General features: G+C 40.4%; 1 protein-coding gene across 5 annotated transcripts in view; it reads right to left on the bottom strand.

Annotated features, from left to right (window-relative positions):
- Positions 1–7449: 7449 nt before the first annotated feature.
- The window catches only part of Pag1 (phosphoprotein membrane anchor with glycosphingolipid microdomains 1), a 125725-nt gene continuing 114733 nt past the window's right edge, over positions 7450–18441 (bottom strand). For all 5 annotated transcript variants that reach the window (XM_033760424.1, XM_033760429.1, XM_033760428.1 and 2 more), the window contains 2 exons: positions 16862–16921; positions 7450–13363 (listed from right to left, as the gene is read on the bottom strand). In XM_033760424.1, coding sequence (XP_033616315.1) covers positions 12995–13363; positions 16862–16921 — 429 coding nt within the window. In that variant the 3' untranslated portion in view covers positions 7450–12994. The remainder of the gene's footprint in view (positions 13364–16861; positions 16922–18441) is intronic.

Genomic DNA, 18441 nt, shown 5'->3' with positions numbered 1-18441 from the left:
AGTGGAAATTCCATGGTTTTCAATTTGTTGTAATTGATGAGTTTATATCTCCTCCTCTAACTCCATATCATGATAGTATATAACATCTTTATCAAGAAGCTCAGAATACTACTATTAAACAGTTATGCAATGAATAGGAAATAGGTAAATATTATTAGATGTGGAGACACAAAAATTCATATTCTAAGTCCAGACTGAAATGACTGTCTACTTCCTTCAAACTTTCTCCTTTCATTAAAACCATCACCATCATTCAGAAATCCATGTTATCTTTTCATCTCAGCTCTAAATCCTTTACATTGTATCAGCCACCAGATCTCTTCTGTTCTACCATCCACTTATGCCTAAAATTAGCATACTGCCCACTTCGATTTCCTGTTCCTCCTGCTTGGGCCAACCCCTCATAAGTCCGAACTGGCTCCCTGCCCCTGGGCTCTCAGCATCTTCCAGGACAAATTCCAAATGCCTCAGGCTGAGTCCTTCAGTTCCTTGTTATCGTGTCTGGAAAATGTCTAAATCACCCATAAGGCTGAGTGTTCCAGCAAATCGGGCCGGTGTGGTGGTCTGTGATTCACTTTTCTGTCACCAGCACATAGTGGAGAGCCTGGTGGCACATAAACTTAAATGCTATTCACCTACCTGCTCATCGCATCATTCATCCCCGACATTATATTAATGAGCACATCGTACGCACAGGCACGTGTGCAAGTGAATGAGAACATGGTGGTGAATAAGACAGATACAATATCCTTAGCTATGTTGCTGCTTATACTGATGTATATGTAAATGTCTTTGTAAAGACATTTTGTACACATATGGAGACAAATATATTTACATTTTCCTTAAGGATTTGTTTTGTTTTGTTCTTTGAGACAAAGTCCAATGATGGAGTTCAGTCTGGCCTCAAACTCATTATTTAGCCCAAGCTGGCTTTGAACTCACAGCCATCTTCCTGCCTCAGCCTCACAAGTGCTGACATTATAGGAATGCACCACTATGCCCGGTCTTCATGATTTATGTTTTTGTGCATTTCTTGAGAAATCTTCCAGTTATAGCCATAATAAACATTTCCCATAGTACAATTTTGATTAAGATCTCAGGAGTGGAATGATATTACCTGAGTTCAAATCTCATCTTTGGAACTAAAACTTGTGCAACTTATTGTGTGCTTCAGTTTGATCATTTTTATGAGACTAGTAAGAGTGTTAAACTCAGGCTGTTTTAAAGAGTAAAGCTACAGATACAACTAGTTACATATAGAATAGTACCTCATAAATAGCAGGTTTGTATTATTACAGCTATTTTACTGTTCGTTCTTTGTGAGTATCTGTTTAACTGAAATTTATTTTCATTTATGGTATAAGTTGTGAATCTAATTTTTATGGTTTTATAGGTAGTGAAAACTCATGGCCAGTGTGTTTAGCATCATTCAATACCTTCTCTTTGCTCCTAACATCACAGCATGATTTCTTATCTTAGCCTACTGTGCTATGTGGGATCTTGTCCCTGCCTGTATTTTGAGTCTCAGTGCCTCTGTTTCTGACTCTTTCCATCCCACCACTCTCCACTGCTATAGCTTCCTTTGAGGCCCCAGAATATTCTAGCCTCTTTTCCTCCTTAGAGTCCTGTGCACTTGCCATTTTCTCTTCTTGGGATATTTTGCTCCCCAAGTTTTATGTGGCTACTCAAGCTCACTTTCTACCCTTCCCAGTGGAAAGTATCATTCTTCTGGCCCCACGTACACTAAGGCACTCTTTACTTCATCATCATTTACTTAATTCTATCTTGTTTTATCACAGCCACCATCTGAAATTTGTTTTAAAATAATTTTCTTCCTCCCCCACTGGAATGCATGCTTTCTTGGAATAGAAGCCCTTGCTTGTTTTATTTACTGTGGTATGGTGCAACAGCTGGGGAATAGTAGGGCCTTAATAATTACTGAGCAATCTGTCCTTCTCTCCTGACCCAAACAGTCTTACTTTTTGGAGGGTAATTCTAGTGAAATCATGGAAGGTTGATTTGCCTTACTGCAGATATTTAGGACAGGGCCTGGCTGGACAAAAGCAAGCAAGGTGGAGAGAAAAAGACATGTACAGGCCTGGCAGGCTGACTCTGTATTGATTTATGTGTATGAGAAGACTAGGTTTTCCTGGTTTGGAGGCTTGGTGTTGGCTTTGTTCCATGCCAGGAATGCTCTTTCTCTGGCTCACTCTCTTGATCTCACATTAGCTATAACTTTCCCATGGGGGCCTTTCAGACCCTTTTATTTAAAGTGGATCTCTAGAGGCTTGATACCCCTGGCTGAGGCAACATGATACTGAATCCCCTAAGAATTTTGTGTGCATACCAAACATTGGAAGGTAAGCCTCAGGCCATGAGAACGCGAGCTCCAATGACACAAGAGTTTTGTATCTCTTCTGTCACCGTCTTTCAATACCTGGCACATAGTAAGTGCTTAGTAAATATTTATAGAGTGAATCAATAAATGGTTTTCCTGCGGTTTCTTTTGTTTTCCTGTTAACTTGTTTTTCTACTTTGATGTTGCAATGCTTTATGTATTTTTTTTTCCTTTTGGGTCTGAACATTGAAAGCTGTTTGCTTTGAATCACTTGTCTGTTTCAGAAGACCGCTCTGCCAGGTGGTGAGTCTGTTTATCTCTGAGTCAGATGCCTCTCTTCCTCCCCCGCCACTTTTTGGGCTGGTCTCTCTTGGAGGACATCCCCACCTTGTTACCCTGCCATCTCTTCAGAAATTCAGTCACAGAAGCTTTTGGAAGCAGAAAAACTGAAGAATAAAATCCTAAGACTTGATAAACATTAGGTCAAGGCAGACTCGTGAGACTGTGAGCAATGGCATGAAAATTTAAGCCAGACCAAACATTTATTTAGTGCTTGCTGTGTGCAGGGACACTTCAAATCTAACACCAAAGGGCAAATGGGACAGCTGGGAAAGATGACTCTACTCCAGAATGATTGCATTTTGGGGAGACATCAGGAAATCCAGATGGAGACAATTTGAAAACAGATGTGATGCCTGATAGACAGTTGGTGTTGGAGCGCCCAAGGTCCAGCCTTAAGATTTTGCTTTAAGAATCATCTAGGATGAGAACAAGTACTTAGCATATGACCTTAAGGGTACAGTGATATTCGGAATATTTTTTCAATAAATAGAATCATAGTAAAGATTATATTCACAGAGGTAGAAGCGTAGAACAGTTTTTTTAAACAATGAGAAAATGGATGGACTATGATTCACCTTAATTAGAGCATCAGAATTCTCATTCGCTTAGCGAACAATTGCTAAATGTCTACTGGGTGCTGGAATTGGCAGTGTGCAACTCTGACAAAATTGCACACTGTTCCATTCCCCAGGTGACAGAAAACCTACCAAATTGCCAGGCTTCAATTTCTCCATGTAGTCCAGGTGGAAAGCCTGATTCCATGATCCAAAGACTCAGAACAAGTTTTTCTTAGCTCCAAGTTTTCACACATAGAATGGTGTTGTACTGGGCGGTTCGGGGTAAGAAGAGGAAGTTCTCTCCATGTGCTAAGAAATGAATCTGGGGGTTGAAACCAACATGGCCAGAGTCTTCCCCACATCTACCTCCAGGTTGCTCTTAGTGGTTTATATCTTGTACAGGAAAACAAAGCCCTAGAGCAAGCAGCACCCTTGGACACGGGAGCAGAGCGCATGGCTCTGAGGGCTCTTGCTGATGTGCTATGAAGTCTGCAGGGAGCCTTGGCTCCCTCCTCCTTCCTCGGGGACCCCGAGCAGCCTTCCTTGGGCTTGTAATGTCCACCAGGAGGATGAAGAGTGAGTTTGGCTCAAGACAGCAATAGACAGCAAGCTGCTTCCACTGTAAACAGTCCTAGGAGTGGAGGGGGTGGTAATCTTCTGCACAGAAAGTCAGCTGGTTAGAATACCCAGATCAGTCCCTGGAGAAATGGGTAACAACGTACATATGGCATCAGTCAGAAGGAGAGACCAAGGAAGAGCTCAGAAAGGGAGGCCGGGTTGGCGACGGGCCTTATATGAGGGAATCTGTGGGTTTGGGTATCTTGAGTTCAGAGGCACAGATGAAAAGGAAACAGGAGCCACCAAAGAAAGCCCTCACTGTTTCACCTTTTGGCCCCAAGGTAATCTTCACCACAAGGCTAGGGTAGGCTGTGTAAAGCCATTTGGTCTCAGACTTTCTTCAGAAAACAAGCAGATGGGTTTTCCTTGTGGTCTGGGGTATTACTTACTCTTGGACTGCAAATCTTCATAGCAGTGCCTGCCTGGCAAGTATGGGTTGATGTCACCGCTGATTTCTTAGACATCTGAAGTCTGTTAGCATTTGCAGAGCATTGAGCATTTGCTATGGTCCATGCACAGTACCTCATTTAGTCCCTAATATAATTCATATTAATAAGTTCTATGCTATTATCCTTCATTTGCTAAGTCTAAGTGGACACTGAAAAGTCCAAAGGTGTTCTCGAGGTCACCATGGAGCTAGGATTCAAATCAAGGTCCTTTTCTGCAGGATTTTTGATCCTAACCAGTACTCTTTTTGGTCTGATCACCACACATAATCTTCTGGTTATTATACTGCTAGAATCCCAAAGCCTGGCTGTGTCCTAGGAATATACAAATTAGCCATTCTTGACCTTTCCAAATACCAAACGAATTTTAACAAGATTTTATATAAAACCAACCTTTATTACAATTAAAAAAGAACAAAGACAATGTGAAAAGTGCCTTTAATTACAATGTACCTGCTATTTACTTGTAATTATACTTTACCTATAATTATACTTTTATATACAGCATGAATAAGGTTCATTACATGTAAACTATAAGATATTACAAGTTAAACTACAGGCTTTTCTGAATATTCATAATTGAAATGCTACCAGCAGAAACACAGAAAACAAATACTCATTTCAGTTCCTTAGGTACCATTACTAGATGATCAAGATGTGGCCACAGAAGAGAACTGGAAATATGCTTTAAACTGAAAGGTATTTTTATGAGACAGGGTCTCACTATGTAGTTGAGATGGACCTGAACTCACTATGTAACCCAGGCTGGTCTTGAACTCACAGTGATCCTCCTGCCTTAGCCTCCCAAGTGCTGGGATTACAGGCATGTGCCACCATGCCCGGCTTGAAAGATATTCTTAACATAACTAACAATATTGCTATTATCTAAACCCTAAACATAATAATTGGATCATTGAAATAATACAACTTTAATTTATATAGCACCTTTCTTGAGGTGAAAGCATTCATACTTATCCGTATTATCTCATTTGTTCCCCAAGTGTCCCTATGAGGTAGGCAATGGTTGGTATCATCCCCACATTTATATATGGAGAAACTGAGGCACAGAGAAGTTAAATCATTTGCTTGGGGTCACACAGTAAAGTCAATGTCGGAACAGGAACCACATCCCTGTGCTCTGGTCTCCAAAACCAATGCTTTTCTTTTGACTAAATTGTCCCATTTGAGAATTTAATTCAACACCTCAATTCACTTTCCCAAGAAATAAAAAATGTGAATTGTTTTTCACCCATAAAAATAGCTGAGATACAACAGGCAATAAATAAACACCCTGGGAAAGATGGTAGAGTGATGCTACACTCTCCCAGAAGGAACTTGTGGAAGTTGTTTTGTTTTGCTTTTCTTAATTCAAAGGGTTTCTCTTCCTACTTGAAACCAAGTTAGAAGCCTTTAGAAAAAGTATATTTAAAAGGACCCTCTAGTCACCTACAAAGAAATTACAGTTTTAACAGTCATATTATGCTACCCACAAACCAGGTTTATTCCTGAGTTTAAAAAGAAGAAAATATCTAAACCAAAAGTTAGATCTTTGAGATAAATTTTCTCATTTATACACATTCACTGTTTGCTTCTAGAAATAGTAAGTAGTACTTATGACTGAGCAGCAGAGGTGGGCTAATCTATTTTCCGGGGAGACAAACAAACATAGGGCAGGGAGTCACCCACATCACTTAGCTCAAATTTTGCTTTCAGTCCCTTGCCCAGTAAAATGGGTAGTCAGTACTAAAAAGTTTTTAAAAAGTGTCAAAATCTAAGGGTGTAGAATGTTTCCAAATGACTGTGAACTTAAACCTAAAACCCATTTTTCCTGGCATTTTTCACATGACTTCTGCCCACAAGACAGGCTGTGCTGGAGGCACTGCCACCTCCGGGGACATGGGCAGGCTGTTGAGCAGAAGCAATAGGAATCAGGGTAGTGTGGCTTCAGCAAAAATATGAGATGCCTGTATTCCAAAAATAAAATTTTAAAAAGCCAGCCAGCCAACCAGCCAGCTTAAGGATGGGTAGTGAACATCATGTGAGGTTCATTTACTGGTTTTACCTAGAAAATACATGGACATTTGTCAAAGGAATGTTCAAAATCCTTTACAGGTGAAATGTGGCTTTACCTGGGGAAGGTTGCTGCTGTCATTCAAAAAATTTTCACTAAATGCAGAAGCTAAAGGTTAAAAAGAGTCACCTCTAAGCTTAAAGGGAAAGAAAATTTTTCTAATCTCATGGTTTCCACTGTGTTGAGCTAAAAAAACAAACTAAATAAAACCAAAGAATGACATCAGGACAAGAATTGTGAACCTCAGACAAGCTCCAAGACCGGTCTCTCTCGTAGACCTAACTGTGTCCTAGTCCAATGGTATACTAACTGTGTGGGCTTTACAACATGTAGGATGAGCATAAACAGATATCTATTCTGTTAATTTAAAAAAATTATAATCCAGAATAGCCATTAAGAAATGAACTATAGACCAGGGATTTAGCTCAGTGGTTTCACCGCCTGCCTCGCAAGCTCAAGGTTCTGAGTTTGGTCCCTGGAACAAAAAACAAAGCAAAACAAACAAACAAAAAACTATAGTGACTTACAGTGAAGTGTCAAAAATAAAAAATATGCACTCAGCCTCAGTGTATCGACAATGAGAACCTCAGCTTCTGCCTCACTCCTTCCCTTCAGCGGTAGGTAAAGGGCACATGGTTTCTCACTCCAAAAACCAGACTCTCAGTATCTGGTAGCTCTCCTTTAGAATGTTCTCCCTTTTTGAATGTTCTGTTTTCTTAGACCTGTGAGAGTAGAGCAAAGTGGTAAAAACTAACACAACTTATAATTGTCATTCCCCAAGTGAAGGAGTACAACATTTGGGTGGCTAAGACATTTTAGGTTCAAGTTTCCTTTAAAAATGATGAATTGTCATCAGAAGAATTTTTTTCCCCTTAACAAAATCAGCTGTCTCTTCCTTTACTTGTAACTGCTCTGCAGCTGATGCAAGGGTCTTTCTTCTATACGGTGGTCATTGAGGCTGTTCCTTTCCCAGGACTTGAGGAGACACAGGACAGTCTCAAAACATTGCAGGGGACAGTGAGCTTGTCAGTTGGTGAGAGCACGGTGCTGTACTTGTGGTTTGATTCTGCTATGGCATTTAAAAAAAAAAGTGTTTTCCATGGTCCCCTTGTGTCAACCAGGCTCATGAAAGAGGTGGTAGGAATGTATATGGTCTGGCAAAACTCATGACAACACCAGCATTTGCTTCCCTAGGCAGATCTGGGGCCTCATCTTGGTAGCCTGTGAAGCAGGAAGATTTGACTTGGGCTCTTGACTGGTCATCCAGCCATGATGGAGAAGCTCTCTGCTCTCAGGCAGGGTCTGTAAGATTGGGGAATTGTGGCCAGAATTCAGAAAGATATGACACTGAGCGGATGGATGGAAACCGGTGCTGTACAAAGGGACAGTGACAGAACCTACACAGAAGGAGCCAACAGAAGGCAGGAAGAAATAGTGACTTTATGTCCCCATCCTTCAGACTTCTCCTTTAAAAAGACTAGAGAGGGAAACGATAAGATGTTGAATCTAACATGAGGCAGTTCTGGACTTATGAAACTGAGGTTTAAAATTCCTGCTATTGAAAACAACTTTCCATTCTTGCAAACTGGACAATCTGATTATGTATGAAGCTCTTCTGAGACAATGAATAAAACTGCTGGTAAGTGTCATTTTTTTTCACTGTTTTTGAGTAAGTGGGAGTACTTTCATTGTGACCCCTAAGAGATGACATGTTAATTTTGGGATAGCCATTTTTATGAGGAAAAAACACATAAGTAACTAAATATTAACTCTTATTTCTCACAGACTTTTGTTTGTTTGCCTCTTTTAAAGTTACCCAGAAAACATGTGGTGTGTTAATATAATAAAATTATTTAAAAGGTAATGACATAAAAACAGTTTACTCTTGCCAGTTTAACACATAGAAGTCTGGGGAACAACAATCACCAACCTTTATAATCTATCATACAAGGTGACAGGAAACAAGAGCACAATACATTTTTGAAAAACATAATATATAAGCTGTAAGCAAAGAAAAAACTTTCTGCATTATGATAAATGAATACCAAATTGAATGCTTTAAAAATGTCTTTTCTAACAGAATCGTATTTCTCACTTCATCTGACATTAAGAAGAATTTGAACTGTTTCTCACTTAAAAAGAATCTGAAAACAATGAGGTACTTACAAACATTAGAATCTAGTTGTAAACACACTTAAAAATGAACAGTAGAGTTTAAAAAGTACACAAATGTTTGTTCTCTTCTGCACCATTATGTTAAAAGTTAATTTAGTAATTTCAGATAAAGATTCTTATTTATCATGGTTTCTGGACTGATCTGTTTAAGTCAAACTTTTAAAATCTAAATGGGTTCAACTCGTTTAATGCCCATATTAAGAATGATGTATTAAGAAAAGATACAGAATAGAGCGAGAAAGTACTACTACATGAAAAGAAATTTAGATTTTACGCAAATAAAGCCGTATTTGATATCACAAACACGTTCCTATTTTCACACCAGTCACTTATTAACACCAAACATTACACTTTCACTTTCCCCCATTACGCAGTACAATAAGCCTGTGAAGATTCCTAGGAAGTAAACATCAGTACCTACTGTGCTTCCAGCAGCCAAAGCTAAGGTGGTGGGGACCAGAAATCAACACTTGGAGAAGAATGGCACCATGTGATTACATGGAGCATCGAAGGGATATCATTTACTCATTTATAAAATCCTAGTTCGGTCTTGGAGGGATGCTGTGTAATCTTGGCCAGGGTATCATCTCAGGGCGGCTTTTGTCACATTAGATTGCATCACTGACTACTGATGCTGCTGTAAAACCTGGGAGTTTTAAAGAGACTGCTGCCACACGGTACCAATTCTGCTCCTGCTCTCTGGCAGGCAGGGGCCATATTGCCCAGGGTCCACTCTGGCTCAGGTTTCCTTTCCTGTTGCTTTTGGCCAAATGTTTTCTTAAACATTTGAGAAGTACACTTATTTATACTTCCTCCTCTCAGGTTGAATACATAGTGAGTTACATGTGTAACAAAACTATCTTAAAATGCGCTGGTTTTCAGCCAAGAGAATGTTGGACACAATTTAAAACTGGAATGTGCTCGTTAGAAAAATTAAATGGGGGTGACTCAAGAAGATTTTCCTCTAATTACCAAATAAAAACTATGAAAAACTGTTTCTTCTAATTCTACACTTATGACAAAATTCATCACACTAATAGGATAAATATTCCAAGTACACAATAGACATATTCTAATTAATTGACTGCACCAGAACTGTGCCAGCACCAATTATATATACATAATTTATTACTGGTTAAGGTAGGTAAATGCTCTAATTATAAAAATGAATAATCAAGAGAAGTAGAGAGACATACTGAGATTCAATTTTAGTTCTCCGTGTTGACTACCTATTGCTAATTTAACTCTCAATTACAATTAACTCTGAGCTTTCTGAGGGCAGATAATCAGCAATTAACACCCCCCCACAGAATGTTGGTATAGTATTTTAACAGACTTAACAATATAATTTAGATCCAAACAAGAAAAAAAGTATGTAGCCAACATATTTCCAAAAACGACTTTCTTCTAGGATTTCTCAAATATTTTATATAAAACAGTTATACCTCCCCACTGCCTATAGTTGGGAAATATTAAAATCAGCATGAAACACTTCTATACTTTCAGTATACCTGATCAAAAAGATGCCACTATGCCTAACCAAGGTAGATCTATAATTCTGACTTATAGAACAAAAACCTTCCTAAAATTTATTTTTACCTTTTTATATAAGTTCACATAACCTAAATGATTATAATTGGATGCATACTATGGATATCAATGGTGAATTTTAAATATACAATGAATTCTGTTCTTGGCATCTACCTTTCATACATTTAAACTCTGCAGCATTTAGCTCAACATGAAACTTTTTTGAAAAAGAATCTACAGGCTTCTGTCCCACTCACAGATTCAAGCACAGATTTTGAACAAAGTGAAAGAGATGAAATTTATGAAAAACTGTACAATACAGGAAAAACAGTAATGATACTTCAAAAATATGCTTCAAAAAAGTACCCAGTGCTCTGAAGAGCAGAGCTGTCTTCCTAACGTTTGTTCCTCCCCTTTCCAGGCCTTATGGACTTTTCTGTCATTTATTCTTTCAAAATTGTTGCTGGAAGGCCTTTGGGTTCCTTTTAAAATATTTTGTATCACAACTTACTCTTTAACACTGGCTCTCAAATTGAGAGATATTTCAGTGCATATTTTATGACTAAATTGCATAACCTATATTTGAAAACTTGACATGTGAAGATTCCACGATTATTTATAATGAACTTCAAAGAAAGGATTTTACACTTTAGAGATCATACCCGCTTCTCTGGTGATAAGGAAGACACTGGGAAATGCAATAAAACTTCTGAGCTGTAAATACTGAGCCTGCACACTGCAGGTGGGTAGTGTCATATGGCTGTCACTGTGTACCAAGAGAACCACGTGACCTGAGAGGTTGTTGGGTCAAACTTATTAATTCGAAGTGGTGAAAGTCAGCAGGCAAAGCAGTACTTATGAAATGTCGGATTTCAGAGAGGAAGTGCTTGCATTTCCCTGATAGAGTTCGCTCAAGGGATTCAAAGGTGTTCTGCCAATACTTTGTAATCAACAGTGATTGTGCTTATGCATGTGATGTCTTTCTTCCTGGGAGAGACTAGGCTGACTGAGAGATAGTGACAACCAGTGCACTCCGACAGCGTTCTCTTAACAATCTCAGACGGGTGCTACAGAGCAGTCACAAAGCCAGTCCATGAATACAGGTCAGAAATACATGCCAGCGAGGTGGTCTCTACAATTTTCATCTCATTCTTTGCCAGAAGGAGGGAAAACAGCAGGATGATTAAACTTTATAGTCACAGGCGTCACAGAGGTATAGGATAACGGCCTTACTTCTTTGTCATCGTAGGAAATGCTCCCTTTTTGTAGTTCACACTTCATGATGGTACTTGAACCGGGCTTCTTTTAAACTGAAAAGTGAACAATTTTCCAGTGGTGGCCTTACAAGATCTAAAATGATGATTAAATTCAAACCAGGCTGAGTACTTAATCTGAACTATTTCAGCCACTGATTTTTGTAAAATGAAGAAAAAAATTCTAAGAGGCATTTTGCATTTAGTAAGAACTGAACTGTAGAATTTCATTTTATGGAAAAAGGTCATTAAACTTTAATGAAAGTATGATACTTTTAGGAGGTTCATAATTCATTACCCATATTTTTCCATTTTTACCATTTCAGATATTTCAATATTGCTCACCCCACCATGGAAAATGATTATTTATGTCCACTGCATTTATTTCTCCAGTGGTTTAGGTGATTTGGAGTAGAGGCTCCAAGTACCTTTACAAAGTTGGGTCTTTAACAAATCTTCAACATTTCAAATACTCATTTGAAAAAAAGAATACTTGTAATTACCTAGCTTATGTGCTTTACGATGTCTTTTCAAATAAGAGTATAAATCATTGTACATAAAATCAAAATAGTTAATATACATTTCCTGGCACTTTCTAGAAATTAGGTGTTAAACATAAAACATCTTATAAATTTATATAATAAAAATAAATGTTTACATTTTAATCTTAGATAGATTACCTTAGGGTAGCAGATAACTTACGAAAGTCCACACTGTTGGGGTGCCGGCAGAGATCCCCGGAAGTGCATATACCGCCCTTGGGGAAGGAAGCCACGGCTGCCGTCCACACATGTGGTCTGTGTCCCAACATAAAGATTAAGGCTCTCCGTTTTGAAGGACATGAGTTCTGGGCTTAAACAAGTACAGAAGTACCATGATATTTGTTGAAAATACTGAGAAAGGCTCTGATGAGTTTCTCAACATTGTGGAAGAAAAGATTTTGAGTAGAAAAATAAAACCAAGCATTTAAAACTGATTGCAAATGCTTGGGGAAAGGCTGCTGATTTGCAGTGCCAACATAAAAAGGAATGAGGACCTAAGAGACGCAAGGGACATCCTGTCCCAAATCTATTGTCCTGCAGAGTCTGGATTCCCCAGGGCTGCTATGGTAGCTCTGGGATGAGGATGGGGAGCTGGATGGGGACCAGCAACCACAGACTTTCATCTTCCAAACATGTCTGTGTTGAAGGCCAGTGCCAAGCCCTATGGGAGGATTTCCTTGGAATGCACCACACAGATCAGAAGATCTCAAGGGGGGTAATGCCATATATTTTAGAGTTAGTACAGAAGAGAAGAGAGAAGAAAAACCTGACTCTTCAGAATGGCAGTATTTCAGGCAAGTGGATGCGACTCTTCCTTACAGCTTCGTTTCCTCGCCTGTGGGATGAACCCCTGGAAGCTGGGATCTTCTGAGGAGGGTGATGGTGCAAGAGGGAGTTTGTGCATGTGCTGGGGTGTGCCTATCCCCAGGCAGGCAGGTGCACACGCAGGGGCAACCAGGTCTGTACCTCCCTGAACAGAACCTGGGAAAACAGTCAGGGCATATGCAATTGTCTTCAGTTTACTAAAGCAGCATACAAAATATGGGTCGATGTCTCTCATCTTCCACAGAAACACTGTCCCCCACTGCTAACTCAGGCTCTCTGGAGAAGTCTTCCACTTTGCTAGAGCCTGGTGATATCCCTGCATTGCTGTAAGTCTCCAATGCTCTCGTAGTCATTCTCCTTAGGGACAAGGCCATGGTGGCCATTGGTCTTCAGGGGGGTATTTTCTTCCTCCCTGTTTAGAGTCTGGATTGCTTCATAGTCTGGCTCCGGCTCCTCGCTGGGTCTCCCTGCTGGTGGAAGTGCACTGACACTATTTACAGTTTTCTCAAAGTCTTTCACCGTAGCGTAGAGGTCATTACAGGAAGAGGGCGACCTCTGAGGAGCCCCTGGAATGGAGGTGTAGGTGGTCTCTGGTGCTTTATGCGACTGTTCTGATTTATGCACTGCCTGCCCAGTTTTATTCACTGAGGAGTACATGGCTGAGATCTAGAAAACAAAGGGAGAATTGAATAAATAAGCTTCAAGCTGTGACTTCTTCCTTCCTCTTTTGGTGACAAGCTGCATACTTAGCACTTATGGGCATTGTGTGTGTGTGTGTGTGTGTGTGTGTGTGTGTGTGTGTGTGTGTCTTCATTATCTACACTAATTCTGGAGTATGTTCCTAGAGATTAATGATAGACATTACCTTCAGATTGTAAGAAGATCAATCACATTTGCTTAATTCTGTGTAAACTGAGTTCTACAGTCTGCTGAAGGGACCGAAGACAGCAGGAGAAAGGTGAATTCAGGCAGTCCTGGGACCTGGCCACATACTATGCTTTGATTTTTCTATCAGAATGAGGTTTCACCTGAAGAGCCTCCACTGCTTTACCAAAAGGACAGAAAACACCTATTGGACCTGTGATTCTCCAAATGTGCTTTTCCAACAGCAGTAGCAGGATGCTGGAATTTACCAGGAGGACAAAAGCTTGGGCCTCACTCCTGAGCCTCTGGCTCAGAGACTCTGGGTGGGACCCCTCAATCTGATGCCCCCTGGATTGTGAGACCCCCAACTTAGACTGTCCCATGCTTCGAACATTAAGAGAGGTCTGATGTGGCTGCTGGCTTCTGGGGGGCAGTGCACGCGCATACCCATCAAGTCTTCTGGGTTGGACGTATATTACTTGTTAAAAAGTCATTTACAGACCAGGCTTAGTTTCCTTCTGTGGAAAATTCCTTCTTATCTGCAAGCAGCCAAGTCGGAAATGACATTTGGAAGCACTCATGGGACACTTTTTCCCATGGTAAGAGCAGGACATTTTCTAAACACACCTTTGTGGTTGTTGTTAATATATCCTTAAACCTCTAATATCAAGAGAGATTTTATTTCTCAGTAACACAGATTAAATGTACTGATTAAGAGGTATTTGTGGAGTATTTTTCATTGCTATAAATCATGTCTGGAAGTAAAACGTATCGTTCTTTACCTGTGTTTATTTTTCCCACAGTGATTAATTATTCTAATACCCAGGAAATAAATAAACACACTTCCTGACAGATGCTTGGCTTCCCGCGTGCTGAGGGACATTTTCCTGCTTTTCCACAGCTCACATACTGTGGGTGAGCATCCCAGCTGGCTGGGGAAGCTGCTGAAGACCGGCCTGCTGCATGCTAACTGGTCATTTGCATGAAAACTCTTCCCCACCGGCTGGTAGCTCGGTGGTTTTGCTAGGCCCTGACAGAGAAATCATCTTTGGAAAACTCTTGGCACATCGATCTGACTGTTCTAATGAACAGCACAGCATTCTCATCTTAGAACACTTCATGGAAAAACTGCTCTCAAAATAGGAATTATAATTTCTTTGAATTTAGGAAGGATAAAAGAAAATCCACTGATTTTCACAGTAAAGTAAACACATATGAAATTTCTTATCTAAAAAGTGGTCCAAGCAAAATATGTGGACAGATGCTAAAGGGGCAAACCACAGAGACAGGAGCAAAGGGAATGAGCACAGCAGTTCATTCCACACCTGCAAGGGTAGCGCCGAGGGGGCCGGACACACCTAAAGGTAACCATGTCTGCTTTCTTTCCCATGGTCCCTGCAGGTCCTGCCATTCACCGTCTCCTCCCCCTCCCTCGCCCCTACTCCTCTTTGGGAGAATTCTTAGGTCTTTAGGCTTTCATACTTTTACACATTACAGCTCTTTCATCAACTCACGCCTTCATACTGACTTCGGGAGTGAACCTCATGTGCAGCTGATGTCCTTGGAATTTTAATTTTCATAATAGCTTCTCGAGTCTTCTTCTAACATTCCTTTAGAATATTATTTCTAGTTTGGATATAGGTTTCCCTTCAAGCCCCCTTGGCTAGTTAACTGTTCTCTTTCAAATCGTTCATCTTTATTACTCATTTGGTGAATTCTTATTCTATTCTCATAAAATTATTCTTTTCTTTTTCCCCATTTTTCATCATGTATATTTATTTACATTTTTTTCTCGTATGGAGTTGGGGGGGGTCACACTCAGAACCTTGCACTTGTGAGGCAGGCGCGGTACCACTGAGTTACATCTCTGGCCCTTTCTCATCCTTTTTAAAATCAGTTTTTTTCCTCACCATTCTTTTAAATTGGCACAGCACAGACCTTGGTTTTAGTCTGGGCTTGTCTAACATGATAGAAATATAAAAATAAATGATTTCTGTATTTTTCCCCTAAAATGAATGTTTGTGAATCAGAGTTCTTTACATTAAAATTCCTCAGCACAACTAGTTGCTGTTTTTAATAAACCACAGATAAGCAGCAAAGCACTTTAACATTTTTACATAAAATGTATTCATTATGAAGGATTACTTTTCAGATTTCTTTTATACTTTGCTTTTTTATCTTAAATGGAGTCACTCTGGCTGTCGACAACAGACTGGAGAGGGTAAAGGAGCTGTCAAGGGAACCACAGGAGTGGGCTGTGGGTGTGTCAAGGGGTGGGTGGCCCCAGAGATGGGGTGTGTGAGACAGTTTGGAGGTGCACCTAAAGGCACTTAGCAGTTGGCTACATGTGTGGCCCTAAGGGAAAGGAGCTATCAAGGGTGATCCCCAGGGCTTTGGCTTGTGTGACCAGGTAGATCAATGGCAGGTCCATTCCAGGGGAAGGAAAGATGGAAGATAAAATTGGTCAGGCAATATCACCTACAGAAAGCACTTCTGTCCTTGAACTTTTTACCTGGGCATCCTCTTCATATTCTAATGTTCATGTCCTCTATTGGAGGTGAGGGACCCGAATATGTGTATTAGTCTTGCATAGTTTCTTCTGCAGAGTTCCAGATAGGAATGAGGCAGCTGAACTGTGGAGTTTAGCTCTCTGTCTCAGCCTAGCTCCTCATGTAGCGTATATATGCTAGCTTTTATGATGTCAAGGCTTCATTAAACGTCTTACTAGTGAATTTTTTGCCCTGGTACTTGGGAATACATAATCTACTCTTGTAGGAGGCTCTGTTGGATTTAACTCTGGCCGGGAATTGTACTTCTTAAAGTTACTTGCTCTCTGCACCCAAAATCCCACACTGACACCTTTACCCTCTGTGTCCCAGGGGGGATTAAATTCTCTACCTCCACCTATCCCAATTTCTTGAATTTTCCAGTCTACTATTAAGATCCTTCTAAATATGGTCTTCCTAAGTTGTTGACTCAAACTCCCATACTGAAATTTCTCTCACTCATTCTTATTTTCTCCCTTCTCCTTTCTATATTTATTGGAACCTTCTTTCCTACTCAGTTTCTTCTTAGCTGACTTGTTCATTGTGTCACCTTTCTTGGTTTACTACCTACTACAGGTCACTCTCCCTAAATATAAAGTCAATATCCCAAATTCTTACTTTGCAGCAGAGGCATAACGGAGTACTCAAGCTCTTTCAGACACAGAGAAACATCACAGTGCCTTTATAGGAGGGGAGAAGTTCTAGTCTTTACGATAGGAGCTTTCTGGTTACTTAGAAAGAAAAAAAAACTTACCTCTTCTTCTGTGAGAGTTGGGTCTTCTTCCCGAGACTTATATGACAATGAGCTAAATCTCTGTCAGAATAAACACAAGCCAAAGGAAAGTAGTTTGAATCCAATAATCCAACCTTTTTGGGGCATATGTCTTCACATATCTGTCTCTACAAATGTTTTCAAATTATTTCTATGGAACACAAAGTAATTATGCAAAGCACCTGAGAAAAAAACACCTGTACAATCTGCTAGTGTCTGATGTTCTTGGATACCTCGCAGTGTTACATAGACTTACTTTCTTAAATTCTTGTTACACAGACTTAAATTTCTTCTAATTTAATATTTAAGTCTGGTACAAATAAGCACAAAATAGCTATGGAGACTGCTTGTCGTTGAAGGGTTGATCATCAGTGAAGAGTTGCTAACAGGCAGGTCTTTCTTTATCAAATGCCAGAATTGTTCATTTCTAAAGTTTGTAGAATTGCACATTCCTATAGTTTATATTTCTATTGGATATTTTTGGTGACTTTTTGAAGTTAATAAAGAAATCAACTCACAATTTGTAGTTTGCTCCCTGTCTCATTTCTCCATGATATTGGCTCCTGGTTTGCTAATTGTCTGTTACGTATTTCCTGTCCTAATTCATGGTGACTCCAACAAGTATCTCTCCCTTAAAATTCCCTTTCAGTTCCTTGACCTTCTCTCTGCACATGATCTTGGGGCTCTACCTGACAGCACCCCACTTTCTATTGTAACCGCACCCAGACCTTTGCTCTCCTTGACCCACATCCCAGCTCCTAGCGGCTCCTCTCAGACCTACACTCGCCGATCAGTTTCTTCTCATGACCCAATCCCAGCAATCCTTCAGCACTTGCAATCCAGCCATCTTTCCTCTACGCCCCTCCTCCTCAATGTCCTTTCTTCCCGCTTCACCAATCATAAACTTCAGAGATGCCCATCATATTCGCATGCGACTCGGCTCCCTGGCTGGTCACAGGGGACTTGACCCTTGGCTGAGCCAGTCCCCGAAGCTGCCCCAGATCATGTGCTATTCCCTAGTGAGTGCATGCTATCTCTGCTGTCCTGGCTCTCCACTGCCCCTCTCTCTCCACACCTTGAACACCTCCTCCCACAGCCTCACGGTGAGCTGATCTTGCTTCCCAATTCATTGAGAAAACAGAGGGAAGCAGAAGAAATCCCCTGCACCCATTCCTTTCCCCACAGACGAGTTTGCCAGGCTCCTCTCTAGGCAGTCCCCTCCTATACCCCGGGCCCTGGTCCCTCACACTGCATTCCAATAATTCTACCACTTGTCTACACTCTCAGCTCTCCTCCTCCTCAGGGTCATTTCTGTCCACACCCAAACAAGACAAAACAAGTCACAAACCCAACGCTGCTTCTAGCTCCATCTACTGCCTTCCTTCCTACAGAAACGTCCCTTACAGAGTTATCCAACCTGAGTTCGATCCCGATACAAAGAAAAAGAGAGTTATCCAAATAATCACTCAGATGATTTTTCTCTTCCTATTCTCTTTCCACACCCAATGAGTCAAGCATCTGCCTTTGTCAATCTAGGAAGCTGCTCCTGTCATGGTCCCCAT

Source organism: Fukomys damarensis, unplaced genomic scaffold (assembly GCF_012274545.1).
Source record: "Fukomys damarensis isolate Sample0158 unplaced genomic scaffold, DMR_v1.0_HiC HiC_scaffold_5, whole genome shotgun sequence".
NCBI lineage: Eukaryota > Metazoa > Chordata > Mammalia > Rodentia > Bathyergidae > Fukomys > Fukomys damarensis.
The sequence above is the reverse complement of the archived record's forward strand: the minus strand, read 5'-3'. Positions and strand labels throughout refer to the sequence as shown.